This window comes from Oratosquilla oratoria, chromosome 18 (assembly GCF_046742065.1).
Source record: "Oratosquilla oratoria isolate Oo_2021 chromosome 18, ASM4674206v1, whole genome shotgun sequence".
NCBI classification, from domain to species: Eukaryota; Metazoa; Arthropoda; class Malacostraca; order Stomatopoda; family Squillidae; genus Oratosquilla; species Oratosquilla oratoria.
In genome coordinates this window covers 1,709,824-1,731,527 of record NC_134794.1, presented here as the reverse complement: position 1 = coordinate 1,731,527, position 21,704 = coordinate 1,709,824, and the positions used below count along the sequence as shown (strand labels likewise).

General features: G+C 43.7%; 1 protein-coding gene across 8 annotated transcripts in view; it reads left to right on the top strand.

The window, feature by feature from the left end:
* Window positions 1–21,704, top strand: part of kn (EBF transcription factor knot) — a 413,486-nt gene that overhangs the window by 138,710 nt on the left and 253,072 nt on the right. For all 8 annotated transcript variants that reach the window (XM_076201327.1, XM_076201328.1, XM_076201331.1 and 5 more), the window contains exon 5: window positions 4,118–4,191. In XM_076201327.1, the coding sequence (XP_076057442.1) occupies window positions 4,118–4,191 (74 nt within the window). The remainder of the gene's footprint in view (window positions 1–4,117; window positions 4,192–21,704) is intronic.

Here is a 21,704-nt window from a genome sequence, read left to right as displayed (position 1 = left end):
ACACATGGCGTCCTTCCTCTCTCTCCTCGACCTGCCGCCAGGTGATTTTATTAAGTTCTAGGGTTAACTTTCGATGGGGATGGGGGAAGTGTTTGTACAACGAGCGGGGGGTGGGGGGTGGAATGATTGAAGGGGAAAATAAATTGAAATAAAAAATAAATAAATCGAAGGATGGTAGACACTAGCGAGTAGAGAGAGGGGAAATGGGCGAGTTTCTGTTTTGAGAGAGAGAGAGAGAGAGAGAGAGAGAGAGAGAGAGAGAGAGAGAGAGAGAGAGAGAGAGAGAGAGAGAGAGAGAGAGAGAGAGAGAGTTAGGGTGAGAGTGACAAGACGAGGGGAAGGATAGCAGAGTGAGGGGAAGGGTGAGAGCAAGAGGGAAGCGCGGGGCCGACGAGGGGAAGACTTGGAGGATTAGAAAATGGAAAGAGGGGAGAGAGGAGGAGGAGGAGGAGGAGGAGGAGGCGAAGGAGGAGGAGGATAAAAGGGGAGAAAAGGTAGAGAAGGTAAAGAAAAAAGGGGCAAGGGTGTGGAAATGTGTATATGTATCTATGTATATGTACTATATATATATATATATATATATATGTGTGTGTGTGTGTGTGTGTGTGTGTGTGTGTGTGTGTCCACATATACATATATAATGGGTGTGCGACTAATAGGTGTGCACAGGTGAAGAGGGCGGGAGGAGGAGGAGGAGGAGGAGGAGGAGGTGGAGAAGTAGAGCCCTAATTACATCACACTCCAAATATTCGACCCAGAAGGTCATAAAGCTGACAAATATTAAGAAAATATGACAAATAGTTACTATCATAGTGGAGATGGGTTGAACGCAAAATTTCGTGTGTGTAACTCGCGCATACAAATATATAAGAAAAGTTGCGCTCAACTTATATCTCTTGATGGCGCAATCGGTTAAGTCACTAAAGCACTTGTCAAGTGATAGCCCTGGTTCGAGTCCTTGGCCGTAACACGTTTCTATTTCTGCATGTTGGACTCAGCAGGTCTCCCGGTGTTAATGGCTTAGAATTAAAGTGTATTGTGGTTGATAAAAATGTATCACTGTTCACTGGGACCCATTCGGTGTCGTACATATATATATATATATATATATATTATATATATATATATATATATGTGTGTGTGTGTGTGTGTGTGTGTGTGTGTGTGTGTGTGTGTGTGTGTGTGTGTGTGAAGCATTTCATGTAACATATAGAGAGAGGATCTTCAGACTGAATCGATTAATAATGACGAGGAATGATGACGCATCCCGTCGCCATCAACGTCAGTCACGCCTTCCGCCGACATCAAGAATGCAAACTTGCCCAACTTGACTGACAGACAACGACAGCCTGACGACGAAGCGTTTTAATGCGGCTGACGGCGCCGACAGGTGTCAGCCAGGACCACACCTGCATACATCGTACGGCTGACACAGGCTGGACGGGTCGGGTCCGCCTGGGCCAACGCGTGATGGCAGCGCATGTGGCATTTAAGGCTTCAGTTCTGGGCATGGGATGTTATGCCTAGCCACCTCGCACAGCGGCTGAGAAAAATTGGCTTTTTTCATCTTACGGCATACAGAATCTTTAGGGTAGGTTAGGTCAGTTTAGGTTAGGTTAGGTCAGTTTAGGACTCGAACCAGGGTTAGGTTTCAGATTAATATTAATTTCTTACCTTTCTTAATTTGTTGAAATCAAATGCATGCCGTAAAATGGCAGAGATCTATATATATATATATATATATATATATATATATATATATATATATATATATATATATATATATATATATATATATATATATCGGGTCAGGTCGACATTAGAGCCTCACAACCTTTCCCGGTTCCCTCCCTGACCTCATACTCTTTGTATATATTCTTGTGTACTTTTTCTTTTCTATGTACCCTGAGGATGTCTGAATAGACGAAAGCGCTTGGTCATCAGTTTTTCTTTTTCCTTGGTGGTTTTTCCGCATATATATATATATATAATATATATATACATATATGTATATATATATATATACATGTATACACATATATAGACAGACTCTATAGACAGTTTGACATAACGAGAGATGCAAGCGTGGGTCCCCCTCGTGCAGATCCCGAGTGTGAGATTTAATCCGCCCCTGTCTGCCGACAGCATCGCCCCGTATTACCAACCCAGTAGGGGAGGGGGGGAGAGAGAGAGAGAGAGAGAGAGAGAGAGAGAGAGAGAGAGAGAGAGAGAGAGAGAGAGAGAGAGAGAGAGAGAGAGAGAGAGAGAGAGAGAGAGAGAGAGAGAGACCCAAGTCACAACCATCTCTCGCCCCCAGGAGGACGAGGAGGAGGAAGAGGGGTAGGAGGAAGGGAAAGAGGAGGAAAAGGAGGAATAGGAGGAAGAAGAGGACGTGCAGAAAGAGAAAGAGATGGAGGAGGAAGAGGGGTAGGAAGTGGAGGACAAGGAAGAGGAAGAGAGGGTGGGAGATGACGAGAAAGAGGACGAGGAAGAGGTGGTGAGGAACAGGAATTGGTGGAGGAGAGGGAAGAGGAAGATGAGATGGGGGCGAAGGAGGGGGGAGAGGAAAAGGAGGAAGAAGAGGAGGGGAGGAAGGAAAGGGGAGGAAGAGGAGAGAGAACGGGGAAAGAAGGAAGAGAAAGAGGAGAGGGTGGAGGAGGAAGGAGGAGAAGGAAGAGGAAGAGGAGGAGGAGAAGAGGGAACGGGAAAAGAAGCAAGAGGTAGAGGAGAGGGAGGAGAAGGAAGAGGAGGAGGAGGAGAGGGAACGGGAAAAGAAGCAAGAGTTAGAAAAGGAAGAAGAGGGGGAGAAGGAGGAGGAGGAGGAGGAGGAGGAGGAGGAGGTGGAGGAGGAGGAGAGGGAACGGGAAAAGAAGCAAGAGGTAGAGGAGAAGGAAGAGGAGAAGGAAGAGGAGAAGGAAGAGGAGAAGGAGGAGGAGAGGGAGAAGAAGGAGGAGGAGGAGGAATAGGAGGAGGAGAGGGAACGGGAAAAGAAGCAAGAGTTAGAGGAGAAGGAAGAGGAGAGGGAGAAAGAGTAGGAGGAGGAGGAGGAGGAGGAGGAGGTGAGTGTGAGATCCGCCTCCCCCCCAATCAGTTCTGTCTTCGAAGAGCCAAACTCCTGTAGGGGCTTGTCTCACGTAATCTTCGATCACTCACGGCGTACCGAAACCACCACCACCAGCACCACCCACCCGCTCACCGTTTTCTTTCTCACGCTTTTCTTATTCTCCTGGTTCTTCTCTCTCTTTCTCTCTATCCTCTTTTTTTTTTTATACGAGATTCGGTCATTTATTTATTTATTTTTTTGTATAAATCATTTATTCATTCATGGCTTTATTTTCATGATTCATTTATTCATTAGCAAGTAAGTTTATCACATTCAACCCAAAATCTAAAAATGGTGTATTTACATATAGCATATACAAAAGCGCGCAGACACACACACACACACACACACGCGCGCGCGCGCGCGCAAATAAACAATTCACTCAAACACGCCCTCATAGGTAAAAACAAACTCAGATACATATACACATGCACACACAAACATTTATATTCACACTCATATCATCAATGTCTTGTCAATTCCTTTTAAGGTCACTGGTTCTTAACCCTTGGGTCGTGACCCGAAGTTGGGTCGCCAAGCCATTTGATTGGGTCACCAAGGATTTGTGGACTTGTTATTCCCCCAATATTCCTACTCAAAATATTATCAAAGTATTAACCCTGATTGTAGAATTCCTAAGTCATTATTATCTAAGGTTAAGCAAAACACTGAGACACAGAAGACTTAATTGAGGTGAAAAAAGTATTTTACAATTCAAAGTGGTTATGATGGAAGTAAGGATCGCCATAGTTGATCTGGACAGGATTTTGAGTTTTAGCAATAAAAAGGTTAAGAACTACTGATCTATAGGATATCCATATAAATACTCTAGATTTCTAGATTTGCCTCATAAGAGCCAATTAAACTAAATGATAAGAAGACTCCCTTATGGGATGACCAAATTTCTTTGAGAAAAAAAAAAAAAAAAAAAAAAAAAAAAAAAAAACGAGCACTCCACCCATCTCGATGTTGTCTTTAAGTAACTCTTTTCTTCTTTTTCTTTGCCCCTGACAGGCCATCGTGTACGAAGGCCAAGACAAGAACCCCGAGATGTGCCGGGTCCTCCTCACCCACGAAGTCATGTGCAGGTAAGATTGAAGAACAAGTATCTGTATGTTATTGATCTATTTATTATTATGTTTTTTTTAAGAATTATTGTTATTTATCTGTCTATTGGTTACCGTTATTTATTTATTTATTTACTTGTTCATTTTTTCGTAGCAAACCTATTTATGGACCAAAAGGTCTACTGTCGGCATACTCTTCCTTTGTAATGTATCTATATAAGAAGGGATTCTTCCCCCTTATAAGGGGGGTAGCCCAGACAGAAGGTACGCACACCCATTCCCATATATATAATATATATATATATATATATATATATATATATATATATATGCAAAGTAGACCACTTGGAAAAAGAAACTAACGAAGCAGAGCGCTTTCGTTGTTGCACTGAAGATGTAATATACGAAAGCGCTCTGCTTCGTTAGTTTCTTTTTCCAAGTGGTCTACTTTGCATAAGTGAACACACGTACCCGTGTTCTTATTAGCATATATATAATATATATATATATATATATATATATATATATATATATATATATATATATATATATATATATATATACATGTATATATATACATATATATGCAAAGAAATCACAAAACACACGTGATGAGCTATTTTTGCAGAAACCTCCGGGAAATTGGAGGAAAAAAAAAAAAATCGGGTAGTCTCATTTACTTTTTTGGTCCCTCCCGCGTGCCCAGCCGGCTGGCTTTGGTACCCTCCCTCTGTCCCAGCCGACTGCCAAATAGGTCTTACTACGTTTCTTCTTGCCTTTGCCAGTCGGCCTTCCAAGTCGCATTTTTTTTTTTTTTTTTAGCCAGCCAGCTCTCCTTATGTTTGGTTGTTTGTCCCTCCCGCGTGCCCAGCCGGTTGGCTTTGGTACACTTCCTCTGTCCCAGACGACTGGCAAATACATCTTACGACGTTTCTCGTTGCCTATGCCAGTCGGCATTCCAAGTCGCTGTTCTACTTGTTTTCGTCAACTGTCTTGGGCTTATTTTTGAGTGTGGGATCCAGTGTTTCTCCCTTCCATTTCGCTGTTTATTTCGTTCACTTCCTCGTTCTTTAAGTCGATCATTGTGCCCTCCCTGTTACTCGGCCGACTGGCTATTCCTTATGTCCTTCGATGTTTCTATTTACGTTTGCCAGTCGGCCTTCCAATTCGCTCTTGATTTCCTTCCCTCCTCTTTCCTGGGAGGTTGGATCCTTTTTCGGATATTGGGCATCTTGATGTCCTTCCTGGGGTCCTTCCTGGCTTCCTTGGTCTTCGTCCTCCTCTTCTCCGCGTGTCGATAATCCCCCCGAACTCCGAGAGGCCACGGGGGTTTTGGTACACTCTCCGCCACAGTGGAGGGGGGGGGGACATCCCAGATTGAAACCCGGAGCGCCTCCCTCGACGGAAGTCAACCCGCTCGGGTCCTCGGGACCTTGTGACCTCAATAAAAACAGACTGAATAAAATCGACTGGCGGCAGCGAGAATTATACGCATAAGTCGGCCCATTGCAATGGACGAGTTGTTGGAGACGACTATTATTATTTCTTTATTTTATTTTATTTCATTTTATTTTATTTTATTTTTTCTTGAGTAAAATCGCATGGCGGCTAGGAGCCTCCTCGTGGGAGTTTTCTCGTATGTACACATACATACACACACATATGTATGCATATACCGGTATATATATGTATATGTTTATATATATTGACATATTTTGAATGATGGTGGAAAAAGAAATGAGGAAATAGGAGAATTTAACGCTGACGTTTCGACTTCACAGTGTCATCAAAGTTAATAAAATCTGTCAATATTTTAATCAATATATATATATGTCTATATATATATTTTTTTCCAGAAACCACCGGGAAATTGAAAAAAAAAAACAGATACCGAACGTTTTCGTCTATTAAGACATTTTCAAAAGTACAGAGAAGCAATATAGAAAGAAACAATATATACATAAGAAGACAGAGGATATTCGGAAAAGCCCCATGTTACACATTACCACACACAATCTTGTCAATAATAAAATTGTCCAATTTAAATAAACCCAAACTCAAATTCATATTATTTCCAAAATTTCTTTTTATGAAACAAGATTCAATAATATTTCTTTCTACAATATTATTACAAGAAGTAATTACTGGGGAAATTCTAAAGTAATTATTTCTTGTAATAATATTGTAGAAACAAAATATTATTGAATCTTGTTTCATAAAAAGAAATTTTGGAAATAATATGAATTTGAGTTTGGGTTTATTTAAATTGGACAATTTTATTATTGACAAGATTGTGTGTGGTAATGTGTAACATGGGGCCTTTCCGAATATCCTCTGTCTTCTTATGTATATATTGTTTCTTTCTGTATTGCTTTTCTGTACCTCTGAAAAAGTCTTAATAGACGAAAACATTCGGTATCTGTATTATTTTTTCAATTTCCCGGTGGTTTCTGGAAAAAAAAAGTATATTATATATATATATATATATGTATATATATACATATATATATATATATATATATACACACACACATATATATATATATATATATATATATACACATATATATTGAATAACATATTGACAGATTTTATTAACTTTGACGACGCCACTGTGAGGTCGAAACATCAGCGTTAAATTCTCCTATTTCCTCATTTCTTTCTCCACCATCATTCAAAATATGTCAATATATATATATATACATATACATATATATATCGGTATATGCATACATATGTGTGTGTGTATATGTACATACGAGAAAACTCCCACGAAGAGGCTCCTAGCCGCCATGCGATTTTACTATAGAAAAAACATAAAATAAAATAAAATAAAATAAAGAAATAATAATAGTCGTCTCCAACAATTAATTCATTGCAATGGGCCGACTTATGCGTATAATTCTCGCTGCCGCCAGGCGATTTTATTCAGTTGGTCTTTATTGAGGTCACAAGGTCCCGAGGACTCGAGCGGGTTGACTTCCGCCGAGGGAGGCGCTCTGGGTTTCAATCTGGAATGTCCTCCTCCACTGTGGCGAAGAGTGTACCAAAACCCCCGTGGCCTCTCGGAGTTCGGGGGGATTTTCGACACGCGAAGAAGACGACGACGAAGACCAAGGAAGCCAGGAAGGACACCGACATCAAGAGACTCAATATCTGAAAAAGGATCCAACCTCCCAGGAAAGAGGAGGAAACGAAATAAAGAGCGAATTGGAAGGCCGACTGGCAAACGTAAATAGAAACATCGAAGGACCTAAGGAATAGCCAGTCGGCCGAGTAACAGGGAGGGCACAATGATCGACTTAAAGAACGAGGAAGTGAACGAAATAAACAACGAAATGGAAGAGAGAAACACTGGATCCCACGCTCAAAAATAAGCCCAAGACAGTTGACGAAAACAAATAGACTTGGAAGGCCGACTGGCAAAGGCAACGAGAAACGTCGAAAGAACCTACTTGCCAGTCGGCTGGGACAGAGGGAGGGTACCAAAAAATAAAAAACGATAAGGAGAGCCGGCTGGCTAAAGAATTAATAATAATTGAAAAAGAAAAAAAAAAAAAAAAAAAAATAATAAAATAAACAAAAATAACTGAAAAAAAACAGCCGGCTGGGCATGTGAGAGGGACAAAAACAAATAAACAACGATAAGGAGAGCCGGCTGGCAAAAAAAGAATAAATAAATAAATAAAAAATAAAATATAAAATAATAATAAAATAAACAAAAAATAACAGAAAAAATAAAAGTCAGCCGGCTGGGCACGTGGGAGGGAAAAAATAAGCAACGACAAGGAGAGCTTCTGGCTAATAAAAAACAGAATAAAATAAAATAAAATAAAATAAATAAATAGAAAAAAAATAACAAAAAAATAATTGAAAAAATAAACAACAGCAGGCTGGGCATGTGGGAGGGACAAAAAATAAACAGCGATAAGGAGAACCGGCTGGCCAATACAAAAAATAAATAAATAAATAAATAAAATTAAATAAAATATAAAAATAAAATAACATACTAATCAAATAAAAAAAATAATTGAAAAAATAAAAGCCAGCCGGCTGGGCATGTGGGGACAAAAAATAAACAAATAAAGAACAAGGAGGGCCGGCTGGCAAATACAACAAATAAATAAATAAAACAGAATTTAAAGAATAATAATAAACAAAAAATAATTGAAAAAATAAAAGCCGGCCGGCCGGGAATGTGGGAAGGACAAGAGAGCGTCGGGTCTTCCCCTCAGCTGAATAAAATTAATCGTAAAAAGAAAAAAAAAATCGAGACGGATAGAATCGCAGGCCAGCGGAGACCTTTGGCAGAAGTCAAATCAAGTTCCTTCCATTGGGAAGATTATAAAATCTCTCTTAATCACCCCCCCCCCAACACCCATTTATGACTTGGAGAGGTATAGGAAAAAAAATCATCACATCACCATTTATACTAATGACCCACTTTCGGAGAAGAATATCTGCTGAAGAGGATCACATATAGTGATCGAAATACACGGATATTTTTACTTTCGCCTATTCTTCTCCGAAAGTGGGTCATTAGCATAATTTTTTCCAATGTGCTACATTACTTTGTTGACATCATCATTTGTTTGACATTGAATTGGCATATATTATCAATATTATTTTCCATTGTTTTTTCCTCTTCCTCAGAAGCGTCCTCTAAAGCAGTGTTCCCCCCCAGGGGCTCTTCCTTTTGGAGGGGCAGTCATATGTTAAACTCCAAAGAAATCAGAAATTACATTTACAAAACATTACCTATTTTGCCTAATAATATCAATAAACTAGATAAAGACAATTTCTTACTTACCTAAATCGATTACCAGAAAAAAATGTTTCGTTTATAAGAGAGAAATGGATGAATTAAGATTGTTGTTTATTTGTTAAAGAATGGGGTCAGGAAGCAATGGTCACTGTTTAAATGTAATGCAGCCGTACGTTAGATAAAAAAAAAAAAAAAAAAAAAAAAAAAAAAAAAAAAAAAAAAAAAATAATAATAATAATAATAATAATAATAATAATAATAATAATAATAATAATAAAACATACACACGCTGTTATCTAGCAAAAAGGTTAAAAAATATCAAAACCAAAATTATTTTCTATTTATATGCTCTAAAAACGATGGGTTGTTTGTTTTAGCCAACCTCTCCTACTACTACGACACGGCCTAATGGGGTTATTCACTTATTAGTATTCTTATATTTATTCTATCTTAATATGATTTTCCCGTTTTCCGCTTTCTCTGTGTTCTACAAACACTTCAATGAATATTAAACAAATGTAATTTGAATTTCTCTTCTCCATAACGTTCTGCCATCTCAGAGTGAACATGCTATGCGGTCACAGAACTCTAACCACCGGACTACTAGTCCACCTCTCTCACGATAGAGAGAGAGAGAGAGAGAGAGAGAGAGAGATAGAGAAAGAGAACGAGTGAGATACAGAACGAGAGAGAGAGAGAGAAGACGTGAGATAGATAGAGAACGAGTGAGAGAAATAGAGAACGAGAAAGAAATAGAATGAGAAAGAGTGAAAGAGAGTGAAAGAGAGAGAGAGGAGTACAGTGCATCACTCCTCCTCCTCCTCGCCCCAACCACGAAGCACACGTCGTTCGGAGTCCACCTGCCTCTTCGAACATGATTAAATCCTTTGTGCGACGCCCCCATCCCCCCCTTGTCCCCATTCCCCCCCTCCCACCCAATAAACGCCCCCCACCCCCGCTCCCACCCTTCTCCCCCGCGCCTCACCAGGAGGTCCCCCCACTCACTGGATAGGCTGAAACTCTGGTCCTCCCTTTAACTAAACTTGGTCCTCCCTTTAACTAAACTTGGTCCTCCCTTTAACTAAACTTGGTCCTCCCTTTAACTAAACTTGGTCCTCCCTTTAACTGAACTTGGTCCTCCCTTTAACTGAACTTGGTCCCACTTTAACTAAACTTGGTCCTCCCTTTAACTAAACTTGGTCCTCACTTTAACTAAACTTGGTCCTCCCTTTAACACAGCGACGCATTTTATCTATTGTGTCGCCAGGCGATTTTATTCGTCTGAATATGTGAGGTCGGGGCCGACCAGTGTCTCCTGAACAGGCCTTATCTTGTATCCACCCTTCAGCTAAAACTCGTGACATTAACCATAAAAATATTATCAAGTACTACCCTCTCGGGCACGCGGGACTCGAATCTTTAAATTTCCTTCAGGTAATGAAATATAAGCGAAGAAGACCTAACTTCATGAAGCAACATTTCAATAAAAATAATACTAATACTACTACTAATAATAATAATTATAATAATACTACAAGTAATAATAATAAGAATAATGATAATAACACTGATAATAATAATAATAATAATAATTATAACAATAATAATAATAACTATAATAATTATAATAATAATAACGATAGTTATGATGGGTGAGGATCCTACGCCAAAAGGCGCTGAGTAGCTACGGCCGAAGCCGTCACCTTTGCCCTATGGTGCGCTTTGAGGACTGGTGGGGGGGGGAAGGTAACAGTCACTGTTGGGAATCGGAGAGAAGTGCGGGAATCGAACCCACAACTAAAGGAATGCGAGAGCAGCACGCTTCCGATTACGCCACCAGCGTGCAACAACAACAATAATAATAATAATAATAATAATTACAGCAATAATAATAATAATAATAATAATAATAATAATAATAATAGCAATAATAATAATAACAATAATAATAATTACATCAATAATAATAATAATTACAGCAATAATAATAATAATAATAATAATAATAATAATAATAGCAATAATAATAATAGCAATAATAATAATAATAATAATAATAATAACAATAATAATGACAGCAATAATAATAATAATAATAATCACAGCAATAATAATAATAACAATAACAAATTGTAATAAAGTCTCCTCCCGTAAAAATAAATAAATAAGAATACAAAATAAACAAAACAAGATACACCTACGACCAGGCAGAACCGAACCAGACAGACCAGAGCATGTGAACCACACCTAACAGACTGGACCAGAGACGTTGGGCCCAGTGGGCCAGTCCAAGTGGACCAGACACACCCTCTGGTCCAAAAAGAATCACCGCCCTACTTCAGAGAACCGGGGTGGTCTAGTCCCTCCAACCGTTCCCCCCCTCCCCCCGTTACCCGGTCCTATTGTATTAAGTCCAGGGAAACAATAGTAAGAGCCCTATACCCCTTTCTCCCCAACCCCCCCCACTTCGCACCCTCCCCCCCTGTGTCCCCCCGATCCCCCCAGTGGGAGCCTTCCCACCCCTTTCAGCCGTTCCATGTTACATCAGTCAAGGATCACCAGTGTATAGTCGTTTACAATCGCGACTGTTATGGTGGGGGTGACCGTATTATATGGCTACCCATTATACCTCACCCATAGTCCCCCACCCGTTCTTGTCTGTCCTCCCCTTCCCCCCCATATCCTAGAGCATACACGATAACACCCAAACACCCACAGGTGCAAGCAGGAAATTCTCTCTCTCTCTCTCTCTCTCTCTCTCTCTCTCTCTCTCTCTCATCGCATGCCAAACTCGTTCTTCTTTCTATTTTCACTTCTTACGCTCCCATTTCTTCTTCTTCATTTTCTTCCTCCTCAAAATCATATTCTTTTGTAATTGGCCCCTGACTAGTTATTGGTACTTAATTCCAAAACACACACACACACACACACACATACATACACACACAGCAAAACCTATATAGTACATTTAGGTTAACACAAACATACACATACATACACTTATACACACATTTATAAGATATGTACCATAAGCAAAAATATATATATAAAAACAAGCGTATACACATGCACATGGTACACAAATACAAACACGAGCACACAAGCATATCCGCGCTGGGTTAAGCAAACGCGCATTAATTATATATTTATTTAGCATACAAAGAATCATGCCTCTCCGCGTTGGAGCAGCCCCCCTCCCCCCTCCCCTCCCCCTCCGGAAGCCCCCCTCTCCCTCCCCTCCCCTCCTCTCCCCCTCCCCCTCCGGAAGCCAGGTCCCCCCTCCCCCCAAAGGTCTCCTTTCCTGCAGAATCTATCTGTCATGAAGAGTTGTCTGTATTATTTGGGGAAAAAAATCACAAATTCTCTTTTGCTTTCGTTCAGATCGATCTCCAAGGCCGAAACATTTTGACCACTGTCGTGTTATTTGTAAGGCAAAGAGCGCACTCCAAGAACTCCACAAAACGATCAAGTCCCCCTTTCATTGCAAGGCAGACTCCCAGGGCCTGGCGACAGCTTTGAAAGCAATTCTCTCTCGCTCTCTCTCTTTAACTGGCATATCTACCTAACATTTCCCCACGATCCAACGAAGTCACTAAAATTCTACTTTGTGACGGTAAACAGCCTTCAAGAATCCAACATCCTCTCTGACCCTCTCCTGACGGCGCCGATCCCGAAGAGACCGATTCCTGTTCCTGGCGCCAACGACTCCCGTTCCTGGCGCCAACACGACAGGTGTGACGTCACCGAGCGGAACGAATGAATTAGTCACGTGACGCAATGGAGAGGTTGGGTGCGCGACATCCGACCCCGAGTGAGTAGCGCCGTGCTGGCCTCTACTCCCCCCCCCCACTCATCCCCCCACTCCCACTTCGCCTCCTCGCTTCCAGCCTCCCCGCCCCTCCTCCTCCTCCTCACTTCCTCCATATCAGAGCAGACAACCTCCCTTTCCCTTCTTCCGGCTTCCATCAACTCCAACATATATATATATATATATATATATATATATATATATATATATATATATATATATATATATATAAAGACCCGTTTCTTTTCTAGCATCTGTAATACAGAATTATCGGTCTTTCGTCTTCTTCCCCTTCTTTACACCTCCATCTCCATGTTACTCCTCCTCCCTCCTCCCCCACCCTCCCTCCTTTACTCCAACAAACTCCTTCCCACTCTCCCTCAATCCCTCTTGCATTTCCTCCCTCTCTCATCACCTCCCATTTTCAGTTATCCCCCCTTTCGCCCTCTTTCCAACATCGTTCCTTCCCTCCCCTCAATCTTTCTTTCCACCCTTGTTTCGTCACTCCTACCCACCCTCCCTCCCTCCCGTCTTTCCTCCCTTATCCCTTACCCCTCCCACCTTCCCTCCCTCCCCTACACTCTCCCCTCTCTCACTCCCGTCTTCCCTCCCACACCCCTTCCTCCTTCCTCTACATTCCCCCCTCTCTCCCTCCCGTCTTCCCTCCCACACCCCTCCCTCCTTCGTCTACATTCTCCCCTCCCTCCCTCCCGTCTTTCCTCCCACACCCCTCCCCCTCCTTCCTCTACATTCTCCCCTCTCTCCCTCCCGTCTTCCCCCCCTCCCCCCTCCCCCTTCGCCCCCCCCTGGCCGCCCAGTTCTGGCGTGGTGTAACAGATACCCCGGGTCAAGCCTTTGCCCATTTGTCCCCTCAATCTCGAGTGTGGTGGCAGCCTTTAAGAATTGATCCCAGCCTTTTGTCAACCCGATTATGGAATACAACTCACCTACCCATCCACTCGTCCTCGTCCTCCTCCTCCTCCTTCCGCACCCGCTGTCCACACCCAGGGCACCCACGCATTCCCCCACTCCCTCATGACCGAACCTCCAAACCCGAAGGCATCTCCTCCTCCTCCTCCTCCTCTTCCTCCTCTTCCCTTACGTCATCACCAACACCAGAGGAACCAACAGAACAATGCCAATATTGCCGCCAATTCTCCTCCTCCTCTTCCTCCTTCCTCTTCACAATACCAAAGTCTACTCTAGTCATAATGTACACAATCATCACCATTTCGCACCACCACACCTTAATCCTATCACCTTTCTCGTCTACATTATCACCATTATCTTATCCTCCTTCCCTTCTCCACCATCTCCATCTTTTTACACCACCACCACCAACCCTCTCCACATCACCTTCCTTCTCCTCCTCCCCCGTTTCCATCTCCCCAACACTAACAACACCACCGCCATCACCACATCTCCATCACCACCATCCACCCTCCTCATCCTCCATTACTATCTCTCCAATACTGACATCAGAATCATCTCCACCACTATCACCACTACCCCTTCCTTCCTCCTCCTCCTCCTCTCTCTCTCCTCTTCTTCCTCCTCACCTCGCTCCTCTTTCTCCTCCACATCCCTCTCCTTCCTCTTCCTCCTCCTCCTCTTCTTCCTCTCCCTCTCTTCTTCCTCCACTACATCCCTCTCCTTCCTCCTCCCTCTCTTCTTCTCCCTCCCCTCCTCATATTCCTCCTTCCCTTCCCCTCCTCCTCCTCTTCTTCCTTCCCCTTCCCCTCCTCCTCCTCCTCAATCTGGACGACAATCTGTGTCACCGTTTAGAGAATCTTTGCGGAGCGGGACTCAGCGAGCCGTCTGTCGCGGGAAAGGAGCCCAGCGGCGGAGGTCCGTGCATTCGCCGTCACATCAAAAGCAGATTTAAACGTCGGAGCCTGACCGCTTGACCGCGGCGGCAAGCCAGACGTTTGCAAAACAAGTTTCGCGTAATTCAACACAAGCAAACCTCAGGCAGAACGTGCCACGACAGATGGGGAGGAGAACGTTCTTCGGAAACCGGTTGGCTTACGTTCTATGTACACGATCGCTCGTGAATGTACGTTTGTGTATATAGGCTTACGTTCACTGATTTCGGGTGGTTGTGGTGGTGGTTGTGGTGGTGGTGGATGTGGTGGTGGTTGTGGTGGTTGTGGTGGTGGTGGTGGTTGTGGTTGTGGTGGTGGTTGTGGTGGCATGTTATGGTTGTCTTCTGTGACCTTTCAATTTCTTCTACATCAACCACAAAAATACACACACACGCACACGCACACACACACGCATGCACAAATCCTTACACAAACACAAGCATGTATGTACACACACAAAAAGAAACGCAAATGCCAAAACACACGTACACACGAACGTACAGCCAAAAACATGCATGTGTACACAGGCACACGCGCGCACACACACATACACAGCGGCAGATGGTCTAATTGTCTTTACTTAATCCAATCATTTTAATACTTACATGCCCGAGGCTCTCTCTTTCCCTCTCTTTCCCTTTCTCTCTCTCTCTCTCTCTCTCTCTCTCTCTCTCTCTCTCTCTCGTGATCTAGACTGAAATAGGGAATATGTACGACTTGTCTTTGACGTCATTATACGTCACAATAGTGACGTCATATAACTAGAAAATGATGTCATAGTGACGTCATCAGAACTAAAACGAGGTTAATGTGTAACGTCACAGATAACATAAGAAACTTAAATGACGTCAAACGGACACGTTCACGCCCTTGTCCACTTCATTCCCGGGCCCCCAAAGGCGCCGGCGACCTTAGAACACCGAAAGAACGTTCTTGAACTATGCCTACTGAGGAGCATGACGAGGGTGACCAGATTTCTCGAGCGGGAATATGCTAGACAGCAGCTGAAATACGCTAGATTGGCAGCATAAACAATGCAGCACAATATCATGGAAATATGCTAAATCTAGCAAGATTCTGCTCAACCTGGTCAGCATCAACATAGCCCGCTGTGGAGCGTCGGTACCCAACTCCGTTCACACGACACGGGACCCGGTTTCGATCCCCAACAGCCACCACTGGTCCCAGCTACCACAACACAGAGGGTAAAGGTGGCTCTTCCTGTCTCACCCCTCACCGTTACTTACGACTTACGCATTGGTTCCAGCTGTCGCCAGGTGGTTTTATTCAGTCAAAGGAAGCCTCCAATGTTATTAGCTGTGTCTAGAAGAGAGGTTCTCAAACTTGATTGCTTAGTGGGCGCAGTAATAACATCTCTTGGACTTTGACGGCACATCAACTCTACAGTCAGTGTAGTGTAATTTTGGTCGCTATTCAACTGACACACAAGTACACATCTGGCATAATATTACTACGAAATGTGCGTCCATGTGCGTATAATAATAATAATAATAAATAATAATGAATACTTCATAATAATAATAATAATAATAATAATAATAATAATAATAATGAATGCTTTATAATAATCAATAATAATAATGATAACAATAATAATAATAATAATAATAATAATCTATCCACGACAATTACGCGGCGCACTTAGGGTATACTCGCGGCACGCAGATTGATAATCGTTGTTCTAGCTTAACGTATTTCATTCTGGTTGACGCCAGCAAATTCTATTCAGTTACCAAGGAGAACTAAGCCACCGAGGTGAGGCACAGAGTCTGCGTCATCCCCCAGAGGATAGCCCGACGGTCCTGCAGGGGGACTTTGCTATACAGTTTCCCTACCAACACCATTAACCCCACTGGCACCACTACCAACGTCACCACCACTAACACTAACATCATCATTAACACCATTCTAAGATCATTACCAACCTCACTGCCCCCAACACCATTTCCACTAACATTTCAACCTCACCAAAACCACGACTATAACTACTACTATTATCACCATTACCGGTATCACTGCCAACCTATATTACCACTACAACCACCATCACCACCACCATTACTACCACCACCACCACCATTTCTACCACCACCAACAGCAGCCGCAAATTGAAAGCGGCCACTAAGCCGAGTCTCACATTACAATCCAATTGGGCTGACCCCCCAACATTTGGACAAGGAATCAGATGACGCGGGGCTCGGCGGCTCCGGCCGTAGGCCACAGGCGGGAGGAAGAGGAGGAGGCTAGGAGGACCCCCAGCGGAGTCCATATGGCACTGGGGCCAGCTATTGAGGGTTCGAACTACGGATGGGCTCGCCACTGAAATCCTATAGTGGTGGTGGTCGCGGTGGTGGTAGTGGTAGAGGTGGTGGTGGTAGTGGTAGAGGTGGTGGTGGGTGTGGTTGTGGTGGTGGTGGTAGAGGTGGTGGTAATGGTGGTGTTGGTAGTTGTAGCGGTAATTGGTAGTGAATGTCGTGGTGGTGGTGATGGAGGTTGGTGGATGGCAGGTCGTAACAGGAAAGTGGATCAGTTTGTCTTGTGTATTTGTGTGTGTGTGTGTGTGTGCGTGTGTGTGTATACACACAGAGGAGATAGTACTGTTAAGATATAATCAACAGCAACAATAATAACTTCTTACAATTACCGTCGCCATTATCTTAAGTATCATCTCAAATTTGTCACCTATCGTCACTATGTGTGTATACACACACACATACACACACACACACACATTATATATTTCAAATAATTCCGACAGTCGTCCCCGGACTCGAACCGAGGCTTGCGCAAAGCAAAGCCGACGCTCTCCCGACTAAGCTACAGGTAGCTCAGTCGGTAGAGCGTCGTCACTATGTGTGTGTATATAAACACACACACACACACACACACATTATATATTTCAAATAATTCCGACATTCGTCCCCGGACTCGAACCGAGGCTTGCGCAAAGCAAAGCCGACGCTCTACCGACTAAGCTACCGGTAGCTCAGTCGGTAGAGTCGGCTTTGCTTTGTGCAAGTCTCGGTTCGAGTCCGGGGACGACTGTCGGAATTATTTGATTGACATCGCCGTCACTAGTGATTCTATTCACATTATACGAGTATATATAATGTGAGTGGGTGTGTGGGTGTGTGCTTGTGTGTGTATACATAATGTTGTTGGAAGGCACCTGGCCCTGTTTGGTTCAATTTTTCATTTGGGCAGATTGCAAGCCACTCAACGCCACACCGTGAGTAATGAGCCCGAATCAGCCTCAACAGGAACTGTCAGGTGCCCCAAAGATTGTAAGGACCTGAGACGATCATGCACGCACGCACACACACACACTTTTAAGTTAGGTATGACCATATGAGAGCAACAGACAGAACCCCACGAGCATTGCTCCTTTCCTGTATACTACAATTAAGTATACAGAATTAAGTTAATAAGTAATTACACACATACGATTGTGAATTACGCTGTTTAATACTAGGGTACGCTGTATCTCACCAAGTGTTATTACATTACTCAAAATTCAATTGTGAGCGATTTATGAGCCCACACAATTCCAAGCAAACGTGGCAACATCGCCGCGATCCAAGGAGGTAAATCTGGCAACAACGCCTCAAGACAATTCGATCGACTTGTGCCTGATTTTTGTTGATCATGATCAATTCCAAGACCCAGCGAGATTTTGGGGTGTGAGTGTGAGTGTGAGGGGGAGTGAGAGTTGGGAGTGGGGGTGGGAGTGTTAGGTACGAAGTGAGCATTATCTACTATTTACCAAACACTCCCGCCGCATCGGTTTAATGACGACTCCAACACTCTGTCGAGATGATTCTCTTTTGTTTGTTACGTTGCTCCACGAGATCCGAGTCGAGGGTTCTTGATCAACTTCGCCTCCGACGACGACGAGGAAGGGAACACACAAATTAATATGCGTATTATTAAATGTGTGTATCAAATGCAAACAAAATAAAACTTCACTGAATACATAATTTGCAGACTCGAATGCGCATTTAGCATAAACAATCAAAACAAACAAGCAAACAAGGCAATAAACACGAATGAATAAATTATTATATAAACGAATAGGCGTACAGACTAGTACAGGAGGCCACAGTGACCTTCCCACCATCGTCTCCTGTTCGCCAGAATAAAATATATAATGACGTCATCACTTCCCGAAATCCAATGGGCTACGGACTCCCAAGAGCTCACAGTGACTGCCACCTGCCCCCAGAGGACTCCGCGAGCCCGCAACCTTGGCCCATGGTACACCGACAGCCAGGCCAAGCGGCAGTCCCTGGCGACCGTCTGTATCGATTCTGTGAAGGCTTCTGTCCGAAACGAGGCGGAATCCAGCGCTCCACAGCGGCAGCGTGGCAGGGGATACAAAACCAACTCTTGAAAACTCTTGATTAAGATTCGCGTAATCAATATGACTTTCAATACTAACTATTTAAGGGCAAATGGGGTAGGTACGCTGAGAGAGGGGAGAGGGGAGAGGGGAGAGGGGGGAGGGGGTAAGGGTGAGGGGTGAAGGAGGGGGGGATAAGGGTGCATGTGGTGGCTAATCCGAGTAAAGGGGACGAGGAAGGGGAGGGGGGAGGGGGGAAGGGGAGGAAGGAGGGAGAAGGTGGGTGGGAGTGGATGGGCCATATGGGTACTAATGCTGATACTTAGCTTCGGCACCTGCCAGTTGGCCCCCAGGCCAGGCCAGGCCAGGGTGGAGGGGGGAGTGGAGGAGGAGGAAGATTGGGTGGTGGTGGAGAAGGAGGAGGAGGAAGATTGGGTGGAGGAGGAGGAGGAAGATTGGGTAGTGGTGGTGGAGGAGGAAGATTGGGTGGTGGTGGAGGAGGAGGAAGATTGGGTGGTGGTGGAGGAGGAGGAAGATTGGGTGGTGGTGGAGGAGGAAGATTGGGTGGTGGTGGTGGTGGAGGAGGAGGAAGATTGGGTGGTGGTGGTGGAGGAGGAAGATTGGGTGGTGGTGGAGGAGGAAGATTGGGTGGTGGTGGAGGAGGAAGACTGGGTGGAGGAGGAGAAGGAGGAGGAAGATTGGACGGTGGTGGAGGAGGAGGAGGAAGATTGGGTGGTGGTGGAGGAGGAGGAAGATTGGGTGGTGGTGGAGGAGGAGGAAGATTGGGTGGTGGGTGGTGGAGGAGGGGGAAGATTGGGTGGTGGAGGAGGGGGAAGATTGGGTGGTGGTGGAGGAGGAGGAAGATTGGGTGGTGGTGGAGGAGGAGGAGGAAGATTGGGTGGGAGGAGGAAGATTGGGTGGTGGTGGTGGAGGAGGAGGAAGATTGGGTGGTGGTGGTGGAGGAGGAAGATTGGGTGGTGGTGGAGGAGGAAGACTGGGTGGAGGAGGAGAAGGAGGAGGAAGATTGGACGGTGGTGGAGGAGGAGGAAGATTGGGTGGTGGTGGAGGAGGAGGAAGAAGATTGGGTAGTGGTGGAGGAGGAAGATTGGGTAGTGGTGGAGGAGGAAGATTGGGTAGTGGAGGAGGAGGACCAGGAGGATTGGGTGAAGTAAGTAGTGGAGGTGGAGGAAGAGGAAGGTTTGGTGGCGGTGGTGGAGGAGGAGGAGGAGGAGGATGAAGATTGGGTGAAGTAAAGAGTGGAGGTGGAAGAAGGTTGGGTGGAGGAGGAGGAATGTTGGGTAGAGGAGGAGGAATGTTGGGTGGAGGAGGAGGAGGAGGAAGACTGGGTTAGAGTTGGAGGATTGCGTGAAGGAGGGGGGGGCAGAAGAGAGGAGAGGAGAGGAAAGGAGGCAGGAACCCCAGAAATGAATTGAACAAAATCATTAACGAAATATAAAAAATAAAATAAAATGGCGAGAGAGAAGAACGGAAATGGAAATTGAAAATCTACCTGTCGCCTCCCTATCTCCGTTAATCTGTTCATCAACTTCATCCGCCTCCATCAACTCTCCCCCTCCAGCAGCATAAGAACGGATGAATGGAGACCTCAAGAGACCATAAGGCCTACACTAGGTAGTTCCATGTCCGTGACCACCTGTCATCCCCATCCATAAAGTTGTCCAACCCTTTCTTAAAACGACCGATAGTTTCAGCGCTCACTAACTAGATGGTTAACTAAGTCTATTCCATTCATTAACCACTGTGTGGGTAAACCAAATCTCGTCTATTTCCATCTTAAACCTAAATTTGTCGAACTTAGAATTGAGTTTACGTCTATTTCTAACACATAAAGATTTCCTTAAACTAACTCGATTAGCCCCTTCCGTACATGGTGACCCTTTCCCCCCTTTGCCCTGAGTGCCGCCAGGCGATTTTATTCGGATTCTTGGCCGAACCCCTTCGTACGGTGACGGACTTGCTTTACTTTCTTCTGCTTAACTCCAGACTATTTTATTCAACAAAAAAAATTAAATGTGGGCATAGAGAAGAGAAAATATTAATAATATAAATAAATTAAATACAAATATATAAATAAATAATGAAAATAAATAAATAAAATCAATAATAAATAAATGAAATTCAGAATACATTAAAAAGTAATAGAAAAATATAATAATAATGATGATGATAATAATAATAATAAAAGCAACAGCAGCCCCTCATTAGCCAGAAATAAATAGATAAGGTGTCCCCAAATCCTTGGGACTCTTAATCTTGAAGAGTTAGTGGTCGGTCGGTCAGTCGGTCGGTCTTGCGTGCGTCTCGGCACTTTTTCCCGCATACCGACGACCTACCAACACACACTGCCAACAACTGACCCACTTACAACCAAAAGCAGGAATTTCTGGTACATGCACGCACGCACGAACGAACGCACACACACACACACACACACACACACACACACACGCACAGGCCTCTTCACTTCTCGGTCGGAGCAGACGTATCATCATTCTGTGGACACCGACACATAGTTCCCCACCTACATGCACATTACGTACTCAAGTTAGTCTTAAAAATGGCACAAGCTGTGTATTATCAGTGTATCTCTGCACGTTAACTCAATAAACAGATTATTATTATTACCGTTACCATTATTATTATTATTATTATTACAAATACGAAGGCACGCTGCAATCATTCATGTGTGAGTACGAAACTCAAAAATCCCCCAAA